Source organism: Alnus glutinosa, chromosome 8 (assembly GCF_958979055.1).
Source record: "Alnus glutinosa chromosome 8, dhAlnGlut1.1, whole genome shotgun sequence".
Lineage (NCBI taxonomy): Eukaryota > Viridiplantae > Streptophyta > Magnoliopsida > Fagales > Betulaceae > Alnus > Alnus glutinosa.
The window spans coordinates 24569839-24592401 of NC_084893.1; the positions used below are offsets into that span (position 1 = coordinate 24569839).

Below are 22563 nucleotides of genomic sequence, written 5' to 3' on the forward strand. Positions count from 1 at the left end.
TCGACAAAAGTCGGTTAACCGACCGAATTAACCGACTTAACCGCCTACCGAACCGACGCCCACCCCTAACGCTCACGGAAAAGTCAAATCTTACCTGATCCGTGCGAGGTGCCTTACACAAGTTCTAAGTTTGCCTTTAATTGATGGTATACGAAGTAGCCCTGCCTTAAAGGATTCTATCTTTAAAAAAAAAAAAAAAAAAAAAAAAAAAAAAAAAAAAAAAAAAAAAAAAAAAAAAGAAGAAGAAAAGAAGAAGAAGATAACTACCACAGTTTATTCTCTTGGAGGCCATTAAGATGTGCATATCCAATTTCGGATATGAATTGAGCTCGAGATTATCAAAATTTCTATCAAAATTTAGATATGAGTATTTTTAAAAATTGCGTTAAATTTTGACCAACACTTAAATCTTAATAATTTTTTTTTTTATTCCTAAAAAAAATAAAAATAAAAATAAAAAAAATAGAGTGTTTTTAGAATTTTAACAAGATTTAACAAAAAATTCTAACGGATAGTTAAAATTGACAAAGATTGAAAGATAGATACCCTAAATTGATACTTTTTAAAGTTTATGTACATTTTTACAAAAATGATAAAAGATCGAGAATTATAAGCAAAATTCTTTCAAATTTTTATTTATCGAGAATACGAGGGCAGGTGCTAATCAGCAGGATTAAAAGAATATATATCGGATTAGCAATTTGAGATGATGTCTCGGACAGATATAAGCATTGAAGTAAACTTTAATATAACAGAAAGGTACATATTATTATTGGAAATTAGTGCTTTGGTGTATGTTGCAATGTGACAAAAGTTTAAAATTCATCCGTTGCTTTAGCATTATGGTCTAATTATAATCAGTAATTCCAACGAAAAATTATATATTATCATAGTTCAAGACTAAGTACGTTGATAGAGCTGATATTTCATTCGAACGGGCCAAAGGGAAATCAATGCTAAGGGCTCCATAATTACATGCCATATGATTACACAACAGGAAATCTCAAGGCTGTTAAAGATTTCATCACTCCACACATCTAATTATCTGCTCATTTCTTGCTAGTTCTTCTAACCTCAGGAACAATCAGATCATCCAATAATTGCCTGCCCATGAATTCCTTCATCATGAAAACTCTTATCACATCTTCTGGTTTTTTATAAACGGTCGACTTCAGATCAGCACAAGGCTGATGCTTCTCTGCTCTCTCAAGACCTGCAGACTTAAGAGTTTCCTTCAGTTCGGCTACCTCGGCTTTCAATGCCTTGAACTCCAGTTCATGACCCTGATCAACCTTCTTTTCGCCACGAATTGATCGCGAGACAGCCTTATAAACCAATGTTCCACCTGCAAATGCAGTAGAAACCAACAATGAGTATTGTACAAGAAGGGAAAACCCAGCATAAGACTCGATCATCAATGCATTTTGAGGGAAAATATTCTAGTTCACAATTTTTAAACATTCTAGAGTTCCAGATTTGCATACGACATTACTAGGCCAGGGTACACATGATGCGTCTAACGATTGAGATCAGAAAGAATTCTAAACGAGAAACCTTCAGGATGGTTAAGCATTTCCCTAACATGTAGAGCATGCTGCATTAGACACCCTTTGTTAGTGGACTGTGTGAACCGTGAACATTTCTTTTCTTTTCTTTCTAGGCATAAGTGCCGCATAACCCAATCAACACCAAACAAATTGAAAAGTGAGTTCCACAAATCTCTTACTACATCACAATAAAGGAAAAGGTAGTCAATAGACTCCTTACTTTTATTACACATACAACACTACTCCACCATCAAACCATATATTCATCTTCCTCAAGTTATCCAATGTCGATATTTGCCCTAATACTGCCATCCACACAAAAAATGCCTCTCAAAGGAGCCTCGATACTCCAGATACTCTTCCACAGAAAAGGGGAACCCGTAGTTATGGTTAACATGATACTTAAAAAATAAAAAATAAAATAAAAAAAATGATACTATGAGTCACTTCAAACTTACGCCTTTTGGAAGGCCTCCAACATATTCTATGCACATCTCCTTGCACTTATGAGAGAATACAACATCTCAAAGAAAGAAAAAACTAAATTGACCTCCCAATCTTTTACAAATCTAGTAAAAATTATATTCTAATGAATATTACCATATCAAAACTGCATATGATTTGCCACCCACGCATCCTTATTGCGTGCAAAACTGCATATGATCTGTCACCCACGCATCCTTATTGCGTGCAAAACTGAACAAGTTCGGATAAGTTATCTTCAATGGTTGATCCCCACATCACACATCATGTAAAAAATTGACCTTTGACCCATCACCCATCTCTTCCTTTTGGAAAAGCATCGCACCCCTTCCTTTTATATTTCTACACTCCCACTCAAATGATCCTGTTATCTGCTTAGAACACCAACCTCTCCTTAAACTATCATATTTAGTATCTATCACAAATTTCCACAAAGTCTCTCTCTCTCTCTATAGCATAATGACACAATCATTTTCCTAATAGAGCTTGATTAAACTGAATCAAGTTTCTAACCCTCGAACCACCTAATTTCATTAAAGTGCAAATTCTCAACTAATTCACTAAATGAAACTTAAACTTGTCTCCCATTCACCCTTACAAAAAATAAAAAATAAAAAATAAAAAATAAAAATCCCTCTAAAGTTTATAAAGCCTATTAGCCATACCCACTAGAATAAGAAAAAGAGATAGAATAAGTAAGTAGATTGGAAAAAGTACTGTTTATTAGAGTCAATCTACCTCTCTTAGATAAATAAAGCTTCTTTCATCCAGCCAACTGAGGTTCCATTTTTTCAATTATTCAATTCCAAATAGATGTAGCCTTATAAGATGTACCCAAAGGCAAACCCAAATACTTCATCGGAAATGAAAATACCTACAAACAAAAATACGGGCCAACCCTTCTAAATCTCCTACATCGCCAACAAGAACTATATCTGATTTTCTTTTTTGATAAGAGAACTATATCTGATTTCCAAAGAACTATATTTTTTTTCCAAATTATTCTTCAATCTCGATACAGCTTCAAAACATAAGAAAAGACATTGAAAAATCACTGAATATAGAGTAAGTTTTCTGATGAAAATATTTTGTCTGATTGCTTAATCCCTGCTGATCTAGTTACACAATTGGAGAACATTATTGCCTCATCTCATCTTGTGGGTAGGTATACGGTCTCGTAAATTAAAAAAAGGGAAAAATGCAAAACCAACTTTTGTGGTGTACCTGATTTACAATTAGATCCATGTGGTATTAAAATAAATTCAGATGTTTCTAAGGTATGTCAAAAAACAATTTGCTCACTGCAGTCAAATTTTGTCAAAACACTTGATAGATTCTGTTAGTATGACACGTCAGTGCCAATAAAATGACGATACGTGTTACTCTTAATGAAAAATATAAATATATAAAAATTTAAATCTAAAAAATTTTAGAAATTAAAAACTTTAAAAATTGAAATATTTTAATTAAAAAACAAAAAGAAAGAAAATGATGGCTCAGCAGCCACCCCCAGCCCATGGGGTGGCGCGCACCACCCTAAAGCCTCCTCAGACCGATGTGGGTGGCGGCAGGCCACCCCAGCCTCCTCTTGGGGGGGCTCACAGGCCACCCCTAGCCAAGGGGGTGGCTGCCGAGCCACCCATTTTCCTTTTTTTCTTTGAAAAAAAAATAATTACAAATAATAATTTTTTAAGTTTTTAATTTCTTTAATTTTTTAGTTTTGTATGTTTATATTTTTTTTATGTATATTTATATTTTTTTTAGAGAAAAATACATTTTACCCTTTTTAAAGTTTTACCACTTTTTTTTTTCTTTTTCTTTTTTTTTTTTTTCTTTTTTTTGCTTCAAATGATTAAAAATTGGCAATATACCCCAACTAAGTTTTTAAAATTTTCAATATACATTACCACTCCGTTAATTATTTCTATCTGCTTTAACGAAAATTATTAAAAAGACCTAAATGCCCCCACTTTCCTAAAAAAAAAATATAAAAAAAAAAAAACAAAGGGGTGGCCTAGCCACCCCCACGGTCCATGGGGGTGGTTCGGCCACCCCAAGGAGACAAATGGGGGTGGGCAAGCCAAGCCTTGCACCCCCGGTCCTTTTTTTAACCAAAAAAAAAAAAAAAAGGATTTTTTGAGAATTCAACACATGAATGTGAGGTAATTTTGAAAAGTTTGTACTGAAAAATGGACGTGCACTGCACATGGGCCATTTTCAATTAAAGAATACGGAAATGACTAAAGAATTGGGTTATATTGAAAATTTCGAAAAATTTATTGAGGTACATTGCTAATTTTTAAACATTTAAGGCAAGAGTGAAAAATTGGTAAAATTTTAAGAGGGTATAATGTATTTTTCCTATTTTTTATTAAGAGTGTAACACGTGTCCTCATTTTATTGGTTTTACCATGAAACACTAACGAAACCGACAATTGTTTTGACGGAATTTGATTACAATGAGTAAATTGTTATTTTTGCATATCTAAAGAATTTTTTTTTAGTTCATTTTGATACCACCTAATTGTAAATGAGGTAAAATGGAATTTTGCATTTTATTGCCCCGATTATTCCAAAACGAGAGTACGGCTAGAAGCAACATAAATGATACATGTAATTAATCCTTCCAATACTTTTAAACACATGAATTTAGAAGAAAGTAGAACACAATAACAAAAGAGGTGGTGGTGTGAGATGCGAGTTATATACCTGGGACGCTCTTGAGACCCTCCTGGCAGCCATAAAAGGCGGCGTTTTTTGCCAAATCGGCTGCTACCTGGCCGATCCTGGACCGGGTTTCCTCGTCCGACATGTACTGGCTCAGCGTCTGGGTGGCGTTGATCCTAACGTTGTTGATCTTGGTACCGGCAGCCAAGCCGAAACCATAAGAGCTCGAGCCCCAGCCCTTAACCGCCGTCAGATCAGGTGTGTTCCGTTTCAGTGACTCACTTGTTGAGCAAACGTAACCCCAAATCCCCATCTCTCTCTCTCTCTCAAAGGGAAAAGCGATCGAGATGGCTATGTCTGATCTCTTGGGGAAAACACACTTTTTTCTCTCCCTCTCTCTGACCCCTCTCAAAAGGAAATGCCAGGTAGCAGGGCGGCTCTTCCCTTAGGCGGTCGCCTAAGGGCCTAAGGCCCCAGGAAAGAAGACTGCCTAAGGCCCAGGAGAAGGGGAAGAAGCCTCCCAATAAAAATATTGGTAATAGTAGATAAAAACAAAAAAAAAAAAAACAAAATAATAATAATAATAATAAGGCCCCAATTACACTACGACTACGCCAAAAAAAAAAAGAAAAGAAGTGCATCTCTGAGTCTCTCATTTGAAATTCCCATGAAAAAATCAACCTAAGTATTTCACATACTTAGGTTGATTTTAAGAATTGCACATTTCTTCCTTAATATTTAACAAAAAATCCTAACAGATAAGTGACATTGTAAAAAAATAAAAATTTGATATAGTAAATTGAGAGATTGTGAAATTTAAGAAGACATTGCAAAAGGAGTGACAATTCAAGAGGTAAGTGAGGTTTTTCCTAATTGTGAAAGAAAAATAAAATATATAACATTTCTCCATACAGGATAATCCAAAAAATATATTTACACCCGTAATATTTCTTTGCAACGAACGTGTACAGAGAATGCCCCTCCCTGTTGTCATCTTTTCAACTCAAGACAGTATAAACTATTAAAGTCTAAAGACAATGGATTAAACTAAGGGATAACTAGCTACCTCACGCAACCCCAAATTGGCTTAAGTGGTGATGGCTTTGTTTGGACTTAAATACTTAATGGAATGGCATTCTCATCACATTTCAAATTTGAATGTTTTTTTGGTACAAATAATTCTTTTGGGCAACACCTGCGACAAAGTCGAATCTTACTTGATCCGTGTGGAGTGCCGAACACAAGTTTTGAGTTTGCTTTTAAGAGAAGATACACGAAGTGATCCTACATTAGAAGATTTGGTTAAAAAAAAAAGATAACTACCACAGTTTATTTCTATTACGATTATAACTGCCCATAAATTAAAGAAAAACGTACCTCTTGGAGGCTGTTAGGATGTGCATATCCAATTTCGAATATGAGTTGAGCTAGAGATTATCAAAATTCCTATCAAATTTAGGAATGGGTATTTTTTTTAAAAATAAAAAATAAAAATAAGCATTTTGAGAATTTTGACAGACCTTAACCAAAAATTCTAATGAATGATTGAAATTAAAAAAGATTGAAAAATAGGTACTCTAAATTGATACTTTTTAAAATTTATGTAGATTTTTACAAAAGTAATAAAAGATAAAAAGTTATAAGCAAAATTCATTCAAATTTTTATTTATCGAGAATACGAGGGCGGGTGCTAATCGGCAAGATTAAGAGAATATATATAGGAGTAGCAATTTGAGATGATGTCTCGGACAGATACAAGCATTGAAGTAAACTTTAATATAACAGAAAGGTACATAATATTATTGGAAATTAGTGCTTTGGTGTATGTTGCAATGTGACAAAAGTTTAAAATTCATCCGTTGCTTTAGCATTATGGTCTAATTATAATTAGTAATTCCAACGAAAAATTATATATTATCATAGTTCAAGACTAAGTAAGTTGATAGAGCTGATATATCATTCGAACGGGCCAAAGGCTCTTATCACATATCGATCTTCTGGTTTTTTATAAACGGTCGACTTCAGATCTGCACAAGGCTGATGCTTCTCTGCTCTCTCAAGACCTGCAGACTTAAAGATTTCCTTCAGTTCGGCTACCTCGGCTTTCAATGCCTTGAACTCCAGTTCATGACCCTGATCAACCTTCTTTTCGCCACGAATTGATCGCAAGACAGCCTTATAAAACAATGTTCCACCTGCAAATGCAGTAGAAACCAACAATGAGTATTGCACAAGAAGGGAAAACCTAGCAAAAGACTCGAGCATCAATGCAAGCCACCCCCACCCCACGGTCCATGGGGGTGGACGAACCAAGCCACGGTAGCCACCCCTAATTTTTTTGAGAATTCAACACGTGTATGTGGTACTTTTGAAAAGTTTGTACCGAAAAATGCACGTACAATGCACATGAGCCATTTTCCATCAAAGAATACGGAAATGGCTAACGGATGGATTACATTGAAAATTTTAAAAACTTTGTTGAGGTACATTGCCAATTTTTAAACGTTTAAGGCAAGAGTGAAAAAGTTGTAAAACTTTGGAAGCGTAAAATGTATTTTTCCTAATTTTTTTTTTATTAAGAGTATAACACATGTCCTCATTTTATTGGCACTAACATGACACGCTAACGAAACCGCCAATTATATTGACAGAATTTGATTACAGGAAGTATATTGTTATTTTTGCATATCTAAGAAACTTTTGAGTTCATTTTAATACCACGTCAAGCTAATCGTAAATGAGGTAAACCAAATGGATTGATTTTACATTTTTCCCGTAAAAGAAAAAACTTGTTGAGTTTAAGAGCAAATTTTGTAGAGTGAAAATACGCACAGGGTACTAATAAATCTACAACTCCAGAGAAATAGTGAAGAAAAAAGGAATTTAATTGCCAATCCAAAAAACATTGCTCCGATTATTAATCCAAAACGAAAGTACGGCTAGAAGCAACATAAATGATACATGTAATCCTTCACATGAATTTAGAAGAAAGTAGAACACAAACAAAAGAGGAGGTGGTGGTGTGAGATGCGAGTTATATACCTGGGACGCTCTTGAGACCCTCCTGGCAGCCATAAAAGGCGGCGTTTTTTACCAAATCGGCTGCGAGCTGGCCGATCCTGGACCGGGTTTCCTCGTCCGACATGTACTGGCTCAGCGTCTGGGTGGCGTTGATCCTAACGTTGTTGATCTTCGAACCGGCAGCCAAGCCGAAATCATAAGAGCTCGAGCACCAGACCTTAACCGCCGTCAGATCTGGTGTGTTCCGTTTCAGTGACACACTTGTTGAGCGAATGTAACCCCAAATCCCCATCTCTCTCTCTCTCTAGCTCTCTCACACACATAAAAGGAAAAGCGATCGAGATGGCTATGTCTGATCTCTTGGGGAAAATACACTTTCTTCTCTCTCTCTCTCTCATCTCTCTCAAAACGAAAAGCCAAGATACCAACTTTTAGTTTCCTTAGGCGAAATGGTAAAGCATCAATTCTTACAATATACGTGCATGCGAGTGGAACTGTGGAATGTCCGCCCATGCTTTAAACATGGCAACTCGTCCGGAAGAAAGATTGCACGTGCCGAATGGCCCGAATTATTCCCAAACTAAAATGCATAAAAAAAAAAAAAAAATGTTACCATTTATATATAAGAGTAATGTTTGGGAAAATAATCGGGGCCCAAAGACACGTAGGCCTAAAGTAATATCAGGGCCCAGTCCATTAGGATGGTCCGTCCAGATTAGACTTAAGTACATGCAGAACCCGTCGTTACCTTCAAAAAGGACTCATATCCCGAGTATATCGAGATAGACTCATATCCCATCAAATATTGGATAAAGTATCTAATAGTATGACATCAGATGAAGAGATAATGTCTTATTTAGTTTGGACTCTACTACCCAATTCAAATTCTATGAAAATAAGCCTAAAGATTCCTAATCAAATTATGCTCCACGCACTCCAGCAGTTTTATAACTGTGGACTGTGAACCTATAAGTAAGACTACAACTTCAGGCATTTGAAATATATTCTTTAAGTTCTGAGATTTCTAATTCTCCCTAAAAGTCATAAAATTTGTACTGACTTAGTCATCCGACTAATCGTTTATTATTTTGCAGATTACGAGGAGAGCGATTATTAAGGAAGACGACGAATCACAAGACAATACGTCACCGTACCGGAAACTATACTAACAAGTAATAATGCCAGAAAATATATTTCTATCTTCTTATCATCATGCAATGTGTAATGCCTGGTAATTAGTCCAAACTAACTCTTAAATTAATTATTGTTAAAAATAAATATCAAATAGTTAGTTGAAACTACACATCAATATTATAAAATAAATATCAACGGCGAGTCACCAGACCCAGCTATGGGATCTGGTGACCCATGTTGGGTCACACCGTTGGGTGAGTTAAATCCACCCATACCATTTTTTTTTAAAGAAAAAAAAAATAGGGCATTTTGAGACATTTACATTCTTACGTTACGATTTAACAAAAAATTTTAATAGGTGAGAAAAATTATAAAAAAGTAGAAGTTCGATATAGTCAATTGAAAGGTTGTAAACTTTAGGAAGACATTGCAAATGGGTGACAATTCAAGGGGTAAGTGAAGTTTCCCTAATTGTCAAAATTAAATGGATTGTTTTAAGCAATTGGATCAATTTTGAATAAAGTAGCTGATTTTGGACCACAAATAGGAGGAAATGAGAAAGAAGCAAACTGGAGCTAGGCCGCTGCCTTCCGTTTTATGCTTGATGCCTTGATCTTGGTTTTCCTTTCACTCATATTCACAAGCCAAATTTCACGTCCTCGAAACTGAGGAAATTGGGGGATGACGGGGTTGGTTAGTTGGGACGGTTGAAAAGGGGTAAGGGATATAACTCAGCGGTAGAGTGTTACCTTGACGTGGTGAAAGTCATCAGTTCGAGCCTGATGAAACGTTATAAAGCGGGGAAAACTGAAACAGAGGTTTTGACGACACTAATTACCGATTCGCACAGGAAAAGAGAGACCAGTTGTCTTCAGAAATGAAGCAAAGTGGGAAAAAATCATGATTAAATTAGAGCATACTTTGTTCCCGGATAATTAACCCATCATACAGAGCATGTCCACAGGCATAGCTACGAAAGATATACACAAGTAACACAAACACCAACATCAGTGTGCCAGATATTCACCACCTTCTGTAAAATACACGTTTTTTTTCCAGGCATAGAGGATCCAAGATCTGACATTCTGCAATCAAAATCACAAATTAGATCAATCAGAATTACTGTATCCGCGAAAGCAATGTTTTACAAAAATTTCAGCGAAGATCAAGTATCTTCACCAGATTTAGTATCAAAAGATCAAGTAGGACTGAAATGTACACGGCACAACTTATTTACTGCATAAAACTATCATTCAGTTTAAATATTTAGTAGTTTCAGAAAATAGTTTTCATTAGTTCTCCTACATGACCAAGGTGCAGCACTCGTAGAAATCCAAAACAGATGGTCATGTAACACTAAAATTGTATGGTAGAAATCCAAATCACTCGTAGTCCTATGGTCTTAAAAGACCTAAAAATTATGTCTCCCCTCTTTCCACATTTCTATCTGTTGCCACATTTTAAACTTCACAATTACTCTCAATTAGACACTGCACCATTTACATTGGTTAATCCATTTGTGCTAATTTTAAGTAGGGAATAATGGTCTTCATGCATCTAACTGAACCACTTGATAAGCAAGATAAATTTTATGTCCTATAAAATAGTTCCTCACTTTGTTAGAGTTGACCTTCTATACGCACTACATCCCTCTTTTCATTTCTTCTAAAATATTTCCTTTTTCCAGATTCTTAATTATCCTTATTTTAGGGAACTGAACCTTAATTACCATTTGAGCAATACCAAAACATGAGTCAGGCTGCACTCACTTTTCCAAAGACATCCTTTGGTATTATGTACTCGAATCCATATCCACACAATAAGTAGCAGCAGTTTTAGAAGTAGATGCAAAAGGGTTAATACCTAACAACTGTGGCAATAATTATAATGTATGATTTAGATGACAACTGTAGGTCCAATGTCACAAACCTGAATGGATATAAGTTGCAATATTTTATTGAGGACCCGCAAACGATGAGTAGCATAGGTGCTGTTCACAGGAAGTCGCTTCATTCTCTTCATTTCTTCATGAACCGCAGCATTCTTCTCTTCGGACCCCATTTTCTTCTGTTGATTTTTAGGCTGAGTGCTAACTCTACTATCCATGGTCTGGTCAAGGGCAACACTGCCTAGTCTGCCCCTAAAATGATCTCATGGATCCACTTCTCAACTAGACCTACGAAACAATAAAACGAAACAATTTACCACAGTTGAGAGTACACCCAACTTAAACAAACAAACAAGACAGAAAATCGTGCAAAATTTGACCATGTGTGACCACAATAAATAAAGAAGCTAATGCGCATCATCCACATTCATGAAGGAAAACTATATTTGAACACTTCTTGTTCACATCTCTTGAACACAACCCTCGTTTGTACCATTGATTTCTAACATATGTGACAACGACTATGTGTGATATTAACAACGCAAATGAGAGGTGCGCATAACATGTATGCACGTACTGTCTGCAAATAACACAAGCATCTTGACACAGTCCTCCAAAAGCAAAAGGGTCTCAATGATCAAATAAGAAGGCAAATTCGGTTTCATGTATAACAATATTCTCAAAATGGAGTGTGGAGAGCCTTGGTATGCAAATATATCCACTACAAATAAACTTGTTCCACCTGAAAGCAAAGCCTCAAGTAGACTTTCCCATCAAATATTGCCTTCCAAGTTATTCCAAATAATCCAGCAAAACAAAGAATAAAATCAATTCATTCAAACCCTAATATACGGTTTGGTTGGTGCGAAAACCATGGAAAATAAGGTAAAAAGCAAAAACAGATCAAGATTTATATGAAAAATTTCCTCAAACCGATGGTGGCATCATGTTTATTAGAATTGAGTTGGACTTTTCTTTTTCCGGAAAAAATGATTCAAAAATTTTCAATTTCGTCACTCTTCCTCCAAATTCTTGGACACCAGACAGAGTATGGAATGCCATAAAACGATGGAAGTATAAGAATAACAATACGAAGAAACAAAGCTAGAAGGAGAAAGAAAAACATACAGTTCGCGACGTCGAAAGCCCTACGACCACGAAAATTTGGAGGAGATGATTAGGGAGCTCTAGACAAACAGAAGCAGAGCAGACCAACGCCACCAGCCAGGAAGCCAGCATCCCTGTTTCTCCTAAAACGCACCGTTTTCAATTTTCGTAATTATTCCGGAACAAAACGCATCGTCTTGCATAGGTCAAATCAGATTTTTTACGATTCTCCAATAATAATTGTATTAAATTATTTTTTAAAATTAAATAATTGAAATTTTATCACTTATAAAATATGATGAATATTAAATTGATAAAATGATAGATATTGATGAGATATAATATCCAATTAAACATATTTAATTTAAAGACAACGATACTTACAATATATATATATTAGACGAAAATACTAAATAGAAGAGAAAGAGTACGGGTGCATTTGAGATTACGATTTTATAGATAAAAAGTACGATTTTAAACCAAATTATAAAATTTGAATCGTTTGAAAATTATGTTTTTAAAAATTTGAAATTTGAAAACGTAAAAAACTGTTTTTTTAAATCGCATGTAATGAGGTATTTTTTTAAAAAAACACATAATTTTAAAGGTTAACTTGCAATTTTAAATGTCAAATTGTGATTTTGCCAAATGTTTAATTGGGTTTTTAAAAATCACTTTTTCAAATCGCATATTTTTAAATCGTATTTTTTTTTTTAACAAAATAACCGGAGCTACTATGCATTAATCTGAAGAGGCCCGAAGGCAAATACAGTGAATAGAAACACATCGACACCCTACACACTAGGCCAAAAAAATCAAACTTGAGTACTGCCTACAAATAAACAAATATTCCAATAATAGATGTTTGAGGCACTCTTTAACAATAAAGCACCTCTAACAAAGAAAAAATGGTTGATCTAACTAACAAGCCATAAATTGTACTTTAGTTTCTTAGGGTTTAGGGTTTAAGGTTAGGATTTTTGTTTTTAGTGTTAGGAATTTTTTTTTTTAGAAAGTGTAGGATATTTTTGTTTAAGGATTTATGGTTTAGGGTTTAAGGTTATGATTTTTGTTTTTAGTGTTAGGGTTTCTTTTTTTAGAAAGTGTAGGTTTTTTTTTTCTTAGGGTTTAGGGTTTAGGGTTCGTTATGGTTTAAGGTTAGGGTTTGGTTTTAGAAAATGTAGGATTTTTTTTTTTTTTTTTTTTTTTTTTTTTTTTTTTTTTTTTTTTTTTTAAGGATCTAGGATTAGGGTTTAGGGTTTTACTTTCTTAGGGTTTAGGGTTTAAGTTTATGATTTTTGTTTTTAGTGTTAGGAAAAAAAAATTTAGAAAGTGTAGGATATTTTTGTTTAAGGGTTTAGGGTTTAGGGTTTAAGGTTAGGAATTTTATTTTAGTGTTAGGGTTTCTTCTTTTAGAAAGTGTAGGATATTTTTTTTTTTAGGGTATAGGGTTTAAGGTTTAAGGTTAGGAATTTTGTTTTTAGTGTTAGGGTTTCTTTTTTTAGAAAGTGTAGGATATTTTTTTTGTTTAGGGTTTAGGGTTTAGGGTTTAAGGCTAGGACTTTTGTTTTTAGGGTTAGGGTTTAGGGTTTGTTAGGGTTTAGGGTTTAGGGTTTAAGGTTTAGGGTTAGGGTTTTTAGGGTTTGAAAGTGTAGGAATTTTTTTTTTTTAGGGTTTAGGATTTAGGGTTTGGGGTTTAGGGTAAGGGTTTTTTTTTTAGAACGTGTAGGATTTAGAGTTTATTTAAGGGTTTATTATTGTGTTGGTTTTATGGTTATGATTTTAGGATATAAAGTTTTGGGATACAGTTTTTGTTTTGTTTTAAGAGTTGAATGTTCTTTTTTTAAAAAACAAAAACAAATACGGGTTTAGGGTGTTTCTTCTTTTTATAAAAAGGGTTTATTGTTCCGTGTTTAGGGTTAGGGTGTTAGGGTATTTTTTTTAAAAAAATGGTTTAGGGTTAGGGTTAGAGTTTTTGTTTTGTTATAAGGTTTGGGCACGTGTACTGAGTACACGTGTCCAATCCGGGACGTGTATTTAAATACACGTCCCGAAATGTATTTGCATGCATAAAAAAAAAAATATATATATATATATATATAATTTAACCACATAAAAAAAAAAAAAATACAAACCCATGCAGCCTGAAATGTATATACCGTACATATAGCTAAACTTTACGCGCTAAAACTAAACTGTAAACTATAATTTAAAACTAAACCTGTAGCGCCCCAGATTTTAAGTAATTAAATAAATGTCTTAAATTAGAATTTAAGACTGAATGAAATAGACTGACGGAATTATTCAGTAGACTAATTAGCATAATAATATTAATGTGTAATATTCACTGCGTGTAATATTACTGTGCAAAATATATTTGGTTTATAATTTATGATGTTAAAATATTATTAAGATAATAATATTATTTATGAAACGAACCCGATTAATAATTTTAATAAGGCAGACTGTATTAAAAAGACTACGTATAAAATACCCTAAGAAGCTATTAATTATAATTATCATTACATTCTCCCTCTGCGTCATACCATACGTTGCATCCCACTGAGTTTTATTATAAACCAAAACAGTGTTCTCCAGCTAACTCCTGCACTCATCACTCTCGCATGCCCTTATTTTTAATCCAAAGGACAATTCAATAATCAGTCATTCTCTTCCATTAAACAATTTTAAATCATTTCAGCAGTCGCACGTTATTCCGATTCCTCCACTCAGTTTATTAAAAACACAGCCTGCCTCCACTTTGGTTTTAATGTATTTTCTTCTGCACAATCGTCCTTCTCAGTGCTTAAACAATGCAATGCTAGCCTGTCTTCACTCAGACAGCTACAAAGCAGTTCATCTCTGCTGCTGTAATAATGGCACCCTTCTCCCTCTTTCTTTATTCCTTCTTTCTCCTCCTTTTAAGACCGAGACACAGCAGTGAGTGAGATGAGAGAAGTGAGATTTGAGGAGTAAGACCCAGCTCAGACCATGCATGCAGGAGATCGAGACCCACCGAACCTGCTGGAACCCGGATGACCAGCTCATCCCAGCAACTCTGTAAACTACCCAGCCCTGAACCATCAAGTGAATCCAATAACCACGCAAGAACGAGTGACCACCGAAACTCCAGCCAGCATGCATCCCGAAGCCTTAAGTGTTGCTCTTCATTCTTCCGACCTACCGAAGCTCTTGATCCGCAACTCAAACCCAACAAACCCGTAGTTCGTGAAAACATAGAAACCGAACCAATAGCATGGCTGTTAGACCAACAACGCCGTAAAGCCAAGATCACGATCCAGCGCCGGAGAAGCAGGGAAAAAAACCAGCAGGAAACCGAACCCCATGCACACCACACACCAGCCGGAACCCGTGCATAACCGGCAGCCCAGTCCGAACCTGCCGAACCCAGCGTGACCCGAAGCTCACTGAACCTCAGCTGATCTCCAGCCAACAACCCGTGTTTTCCCAGCTGCCCAGCATGACCGGCAGCAACCCATGCAACCCAAAAGTGAAACCGTGAACCCCATAACCACCGAGCACCAACCCGTGAGTCCCGGCCAGCCCAAGCACCACTACCCCGCCGACAACCGAGACCCAGCTGACCCAGCAGCCGAACCCCTCCGGCAGAAACAGACCCACGGCAATTCAGCAGTGACCCGGAGCTAGACGACCCTCGGCAGCTGCCCAGCTCAACCCGTGCTTGTGCCCATGCAACTCGACCCCCACCGTGACCGAACCAAGCCATGCATGAACCCAGCAAACCCAGACCATGCGTGACTCGTGAGCTGGAGTGGCGACTCTGGCTGCCGTGCACACCCCATGCGTGCGTGGGTTCTACTAGTGACCACTACCATGTACTTCCCGGACCCTTTTATACTTACATATATATATATATATATATATATATATATATATATATATATATATATATATATATATATATTATAATACTATACATATATATGTCTATATGTATCTATTCAGTGCACATATATATATATATACATTTTATAATACTGTACATATATATATATGTCTATATATATATATATCTTATAATACTATATATCCATATATATATATATCAAAGGCCATGCTATTCTATATATATATATGAATGCCATGCTATGCTATTATATATATTTAAAATACATATGTTGATCTGCCTAATTTAATAAGGAACAAAAGTTGTATCATATAATAATACCTATTATGATATTGTTGAAAATAGATAATTGTGATATAATAGCTATTTTATTAAAAGTATTGATAAAATAATCCTTATGAAAATAAGTATTTTGAAAGAATATTTTAATCATTATTTATAAATGCTATTATAAGGCCTATATAATATATTATAATTAAATTAATTAGTATGACGATTCGATGTCTAGATAATGTTAGGGAGTTAATAAAGATTATATTAATTATGTAGTCTCAATACCTAAATTAAGAAAATGTTAAATAGGTTAGGTTGCTTTGATTTATGATAATAAGTTGACATGTTTTAAATGATGAAGGGTTAGAAAATTATAATGCTTTATCAAGTTATGGATTATGTTTGATTGTTAGTAATTAATTATGGAAATTGAGTATGATGTTTTACTATAGTATGTTGGTTGCAATAATTGCTAAGTGTTCATAAATGTAAGTGAGTTTCCAATTATTAGATGATCACTTCTATGTATGAGTCTATGTATAAAAATAGAATTCATGTTGAGGCATGAGTTTCTAGAAAGTAATGATATTGACCTTGTATGCACATGTATATGTGTTTGATGCAGATGATGAATTGAGACAGCACAAAAGGACTGTAAGTATTTTTATACTTACTGAGGGTAGCACTGGATTTCAGTAATGTTGTGTTTATGTTTTATTTTAATTGGATGCGTGTGACTGATTATTGCATACTGTTAATAATCAACCTATTAATATTGGGCGCAACGTCTCCCAAAGGTTCATGATAGAGTTGAACCGGAAACAATAATAATCATATTGATTGGAACGTCTTTCAAAGCACTAGAGGAGGGAGGTCTCTAATAGTGCGAAAACAAAGCTAATTAAAATGTAATGTAGAGGGGACGGCCTCGAGAAACACAATTAAACGGGGGAACGTGCCCTTACAAGAAGAGAGGAGTGTAATCACTATATAAACTGTTAAACTTTGCATGAAAAACTATCACCTCATCATTATGTCATATCTGTGCCTTAAAATAACGCATAAATCATGATGTTGTTGAATGACAGTTAGCTCACTTATGAAACTATGGGATTGTGGCGGTAACCACCTTCTCATAGATGTTTGCGCAGGTACTGAAGATTATGGATTGGATTAACTGCTAGCTTATGAGATTTATAGCTGTGTAGTTAGGTTTTAGTACTTTGTACTTATAGGTGTTTGTACTATTTGCTTGTAATATGTCTAGACATTTACTTGTAATTAATAAGTTCCATGCATGCTTTAGTGTCACATGTGACATATGTTTCTTTGTAAATAGTGTAAAGACTTTAAATGTATTTTCTAGAAGATGTCAGTTAAAGCTCTGAATATATCGTAAGGGAATTGTCCCTATCGGTAATGTTTTTAAAAAAAAAAGATATTCGTATTTTTCCGCTGCTAGATTTTATCAACTCTGAAAGGTTAACGATACGTGATTATCCAGATATAATCACTTACGTTTTTTTTGAAAAAGCGGGTCGTTACAGTATGGTATCAGAGCGGTTTGCTCTGTGGCCTAGTGAACATTCAGAGTCATACTATAACTTAGGTAAGTTACAGTATGGTATCTAAGGCTATCAGACTTGACCTTAGGAGTCTAGGATTAACACAAGAGCTATAGGAAAATCGAACTTTTTATAAACTCCTTAAAAGCTTTTGGTATGAAGTTAAGCAACGTAAGAGAATAGTAACTATCATTAATGGTTAGGATTTTTATGCTTGTGTGAATGTATGCATTATATGGTTCCTATGACTATATGTTTTCATAGCTATGCAACTTAGGAAACATATTGATATGATCTATTAAAAATTGCATGCCAAATAAAGAATGTACTATGAATATGCGTAAGAATAATATTATTAACCACTGCGTACAGTTAGGACTTGTGTAGCATGATGACTTATTCCTCTATAGATATTGGACGATGCATGTTTGTATATGCTACCTATCCTTGATAAAATAGTACACCACACTACTATCGATAAATCGACCATACCTTTAAATTTATTTATTTAGTTTTTGTGTATGATCTCTAAGTTATCAGTAGCTTTATAACACTAAGTATGAATACTTTACAGTTATCGATAAATGTTTGAATTATTATCTGTCTAGTGTAGAGATGAATAGATATACCTTATTTGATGTTAACAATTTGGATGTTTTAAGTACAGAAGGATTTTACCATAATCATGATCTCAGCATCATGATGATAAGATTCTTGGTTTTGGGCATTAGGCAGCAGCATGCCTATGATAAACAGAAGATTTGAGGTATGGAAGTATAACCGATCTCATGATTAGGATGATTAATGCTTAATATTATTTCGAGGTATAGTCATGAAACAATAATTTTGGAGATATAACTTGCATAATCTTGATACTTGATATCTTTACAGATTTATGAATATTAAATTGATAGATTGATATAACACTTTATTGATGTACTTAGAATTGATAGTTGTCCTATGATCATGATAAGGTTAACATTGGAATCAAAAGAACATATATGGAGATTTTGAGGTACACCTGATTAACCGTAGAGAGTAAGGAAAAGATAAATCTTAAGGATTAATGATTCATGGCTTGTTGTATTACGAGCATCTATGGTACCTTTTGAAGATAGGTATATAATTAGTAGATCGATGGATCATGTGAATTTTGAGGATATATAAGTATGTCATTTAGATATATTATGATTAACAAATATCTGTCATCTTGTATATGATATCTTTTGGAGATAGGTGCATAAATTATAGATTGCAAATTTATCGGAATATATATATATTCGATGATCTATAGGGAAAGGAATTGATTAAATAATTTGATGACACTTGGAGATATTGTCTTTTTATGCATTTGATAAACTCTGGAGAAAGTGAGAAATTTAGGGATTGATAAATTGTTGAGGTTTTCTAAAGCTTAAGTGAATTGATATAACTGAGTTGATCAAAAGATTTGATGATTTTTAGAGTGATTATTTGCCCTACGCATCTGACGAACTTTGGAGAAGTTTATATATATTTGAGGTCTTTCTAGAGCTTAAGTTAAATAAAATATTGAACATACGATCTATTGATTCTCTTAGATATCCCTGCTTGACGGATAAGCTTTTAGCAAATCTGAGTATTGATCGACTGCATAACTAAATTAGAGTAATACTAAGGATTCAATCTAATGATATTTGAGGATGATAGTAATTATGCAGAAATAGAAAGAAGAACATAATACCATAAGGATTTTACCCTAGTTTAGAATCATAGTTCAAAAAGATTACAGACATATTAGAAAATAAGAACGGTACGTAGAAATTATTGTCTTACAAGAGGAACCACTTTAGATTTAAAGAAAAAACATAAACTTGCAAACAGGACCTTTTCTGCACCATCCCCGGAGAATACTGGTATGCTCATACCTGCAGGTATTTCATAATACTGCAGTTAGTTATTTATTTTTGTAAATAAAAATTTGCTAGATCAAATAGAATACCTGGCTAAGCCTCAGGGCGGAAAACCCTAAGATTTTGGACTGCACGCAAGAGATCCTGGTGTTGTCCTTGAAGACGATTGGTGTTCTGCTCCAAGTCAGCATACCTCTTTTCCAAGTCTTTCGCATAGGAATTCACCACCTTCTTCAACCTTTTATTCTCCTGCTGAAGAATCCGATTCCTTCGCCTAGAGTCCATATACATTCGCTGCAAAGTCAAGATTTGAACTTTCAACGCTTGAATTTCGTTCCCTCGAACTTGCAGACGGCGAGCCATATTGGAAACCGAAGAAGCACCCTGAATACTGAATGCTAAAGAATCATTGATGGCTTGGGCATCGGTCCTATCTGCCAACAACTTTTCATCTCGAGGAGTCATGATGCCTTGAGCTACGGATGCAGCTACTGCATCACTCAGCATCGCAGAGTCGTTAGTCAAAAGAGGACCTCTCTGAGATAGGAACAATGGACGCCAAATCTCTGGTACTACAGGCGCAGTATTTAGATCAAAATTATTTTGAGAAGATGAGGAAGCCATTTTTGGAAAAACTAAGGAAATGATGATACTCCTCAAAGGATCTGAAGGAGAGAAGATAGAAATGAAGCTGTTATTCGAAAGATCTGAAGGGAAGGAATGAGAACTTAATCAGTGGACGAGACGCAGTCTAATCAACGTCATTCGGAGCGCAGCTGCCACTACCCCTAGTAGACAACTCTCGAATCGCGAGCTCTCTTTCTTTTCGGCTTTCACCCTTTTCACCTTCTCGAATTTCGAATTCACCTAATAGCTTTTCCGGATTTCTCGCCGCACTTTTCGCACCGTGCAGAGCTGGATGAGCATTCCGAGAAAAGGAGAGAGCGTATCACGATACGCTGTCGGCACCACTTGCACCGTTGCCTCTCAAATCTCCTCTATAAATACACTCGTCTTCCCTCATGCAAAGCACACCTTTCAGCTCTCAACCCTTCATATTTTGAAGAGCCAAATCTTTCTTCTAAGCCGAACGCATCATCGCTGCTTGAAAGAGATGATGCAGTTCCATAACCAATTTCAAAGCCTAAAGATAGAAATATGCAGCATCACCACCAGATTCACAAACAACGAAGCAAGACTATTCTTGATCATACTATCCGGAAGCAAGATTATCCTTGATCATGCAAGACCTTCTCTTCCGTCTTGTCAACCCGGACGCTCCTCACGTTTATCTTCAATCCGGTGATGGCAACCTGTGACAGAAGAGAGAGAGCACTAAGATATGAGAACCGCACTCATATCCATTCCAGATTGCTCTCCTCGTCTTCTTCACCTTCTTCACATTCACCACCTTCCTCTCCTTCGAGGCTTCCATGTTCTCATTGGCAAGCTTTCCCGCATTCATCTCTTTCAAGGCTTTCATGTCCTTGTTTGGCAAGCTTTTCAGCAAGATTATCAGAAGACATCATCACAAAAGAAATTTGTTGTACAAGAAATTTTCCGATAATGAGAAATAAATTTTTCCTTTCTACGAACACCCCTTCAGCTTAATTTGTCATACAGTGTTGAGTGTTTGTTTTGCTTGTTTATAGTTAGATGCTTCTTATAAAACTGTATTACCAGACTTAAAATTTAGGAATCCAAATATTCCCTTAATGTAACCTTTATGCGAAGCATAGTTTACGAATTTCGGGGACGAAATTCTGTTAAGGGGGGAAGGATGTAGCGCCCCAGATTTTAAGTAATTAAATAAATGTCTTAAATTAGAATTTAAGACTGAATGAAATAGACTGACGGAATTATTCAGTAGACTAATTAGCATAATAATATTAATGTGTAATATTCACTGCGTGTAATATTACTGTGCAAAATATATTTGGTTTATAATTTATGATGTTAAAATATTATTAAGATAATAATATTATTTATGAAACGAACCCGATTAATAATTTTAATAAGGCAGACTGTATTAAAAAGACTACGTATAAAATACCCTAAGAAGCTATTAATTATAATTATCATTACATTCTCCCTCTGCGTCATACCATACGTTGCATCCCACTGAGTTTTGTTATAAACCAAAATAGTGTTCTCCAGCTAACTCCTGCACTCATCACTCTCGCATGCCCTTATTTTTAATCCAAAGGACAATTCAATAATCAGTCATTCTCTTCCATTAAACAATTTTAAATCATTTCAGCAGTCGCACGTTATTCCGATTCCTCCACTCAGTTTATTAAAAACACAGCCTGCCTCCACTTTGGTTTTAATGTATTTTCTTCTGCACAATCGTCCTTCTCAGTGCTTAAACAATGCAATGCTAGCCTATCTTCACTCAGACAGCTACAAAGCAGTTCATCTCTGCTGCTGTAATAATGGCACCCTTCTCCCTCTTTCTTTATTCCTTCTTTCTCCTCCTTTTAAGACCGAGACACAGCAGTGAGTGAGATGAGAGAAGTGAGATTTGAGGAGTAAGACCCAGCTCAGACCATGCATGCAGGAGATCGAGACCCACCGAACCTGCTGGAACCCGGATGACCAGCTCATCCCAGCAACTCTGTAAACTACCCAGCCCTGAACCATCAAGTGAATCCAATAACCACGCAAGAACGAGTGACCACCGAAACTCCAGCCAGCATGCATCCCGAAGCCTTAAGTGTTGCTCTTCATTCTTCCGACCTACCGAAGCTCTTGATCCGCAACTCAAACCCAACAAACCCGTAGTTCGTGAAAACATAGAAACCGAACCAATAGCATGGCTGTTAGACCAACAACGCCGTAAAGCCAAGATCACGATCCAGCGCCGGAGAAGCAGGGAAAAAAACCAGCAGGAAACCGAACCCCATGCACACCACACACCAGCCGGAACCCGTGCATAACCGGCAGCCCAGTCCGAACCTGCCGAACCCAGCGTGACCCGAAGCTCACTGAACCTCAGCTGATCTCCAGCCAACAACCCGTGTTTTCCCAGCTGCCCAGCATGACCGGCAGCAACCCATGCAACCCAAAAGTGAAACCGTGAACCCCATAACCACCG

The 22563-nt window shown here is 35.6% G+C and overlaps 4 protein-coding genes across 4 annotated transcripts in view; all 4 read right to left on the bottom strand.

Annotated features, from left to right (window-relative positions):
• LOC133874836 (probable disease resistance protein At4g27220) overlaps window positions 1-22563 on the bottom strand; it is an 82345-nt gene that overhangs the window by 8895 nt on the left and 50887 nt on the right. The gene's annotated exons all lie outside the window — the stretch shown is intronic.
• On the bottom strand, window positions 841-5194 carry LOC133875589 (uncharacterized). Its single transcript, XM_062313765.1, has 2 exons — window positions 4740-5194; window positions 841-1345 (listed from the first exon to the last, which is right to left on the bottom strand). Exons 1-2 carry the CDS (start codon window positions 5008-5010, stop codon window positions 1050-1052), a joined length of 567 nt encoding a protein of 188 aa, XP_062169749.1. The 5' UTR covers window positions 5011-5194; the 3' UTR covers window positions 841-1049.
• On the bottom strand, window positions 6519-8147 carry LOC133876546 (uncharacterized). Its single transcript, XM_062314842.1, has 2 exons — window positions 7740-8147; window positions 6519-6892 (listed from the first exon to the last, which is right to left on the bottom strand). Exons 1-2 carry the CDS (start codon window positions 8008-8010, stop codon window positions 6654-6656), a joined length of 510 nt encoding a protein of 169 aa, XP_062170826.1. The 5' UTR covers window positions 8011-8147; the 3' UTR covers window positions 6519-6653.
• LOC133874837 (uncharacterized) overlaps window positions 9738-22563 on the bottom strand; it is an 81023-nt gene continuing 68197 nt past the window's right edge. The window contains exon 4 of the mRNA XM_062312720.1: window positions 9738-9937. The gene's annotated coding sequence lies outside the window, so the exon portion shown is untranslated. The remainder of the gene's footprint in view (window positions 9938-22563) is intronic.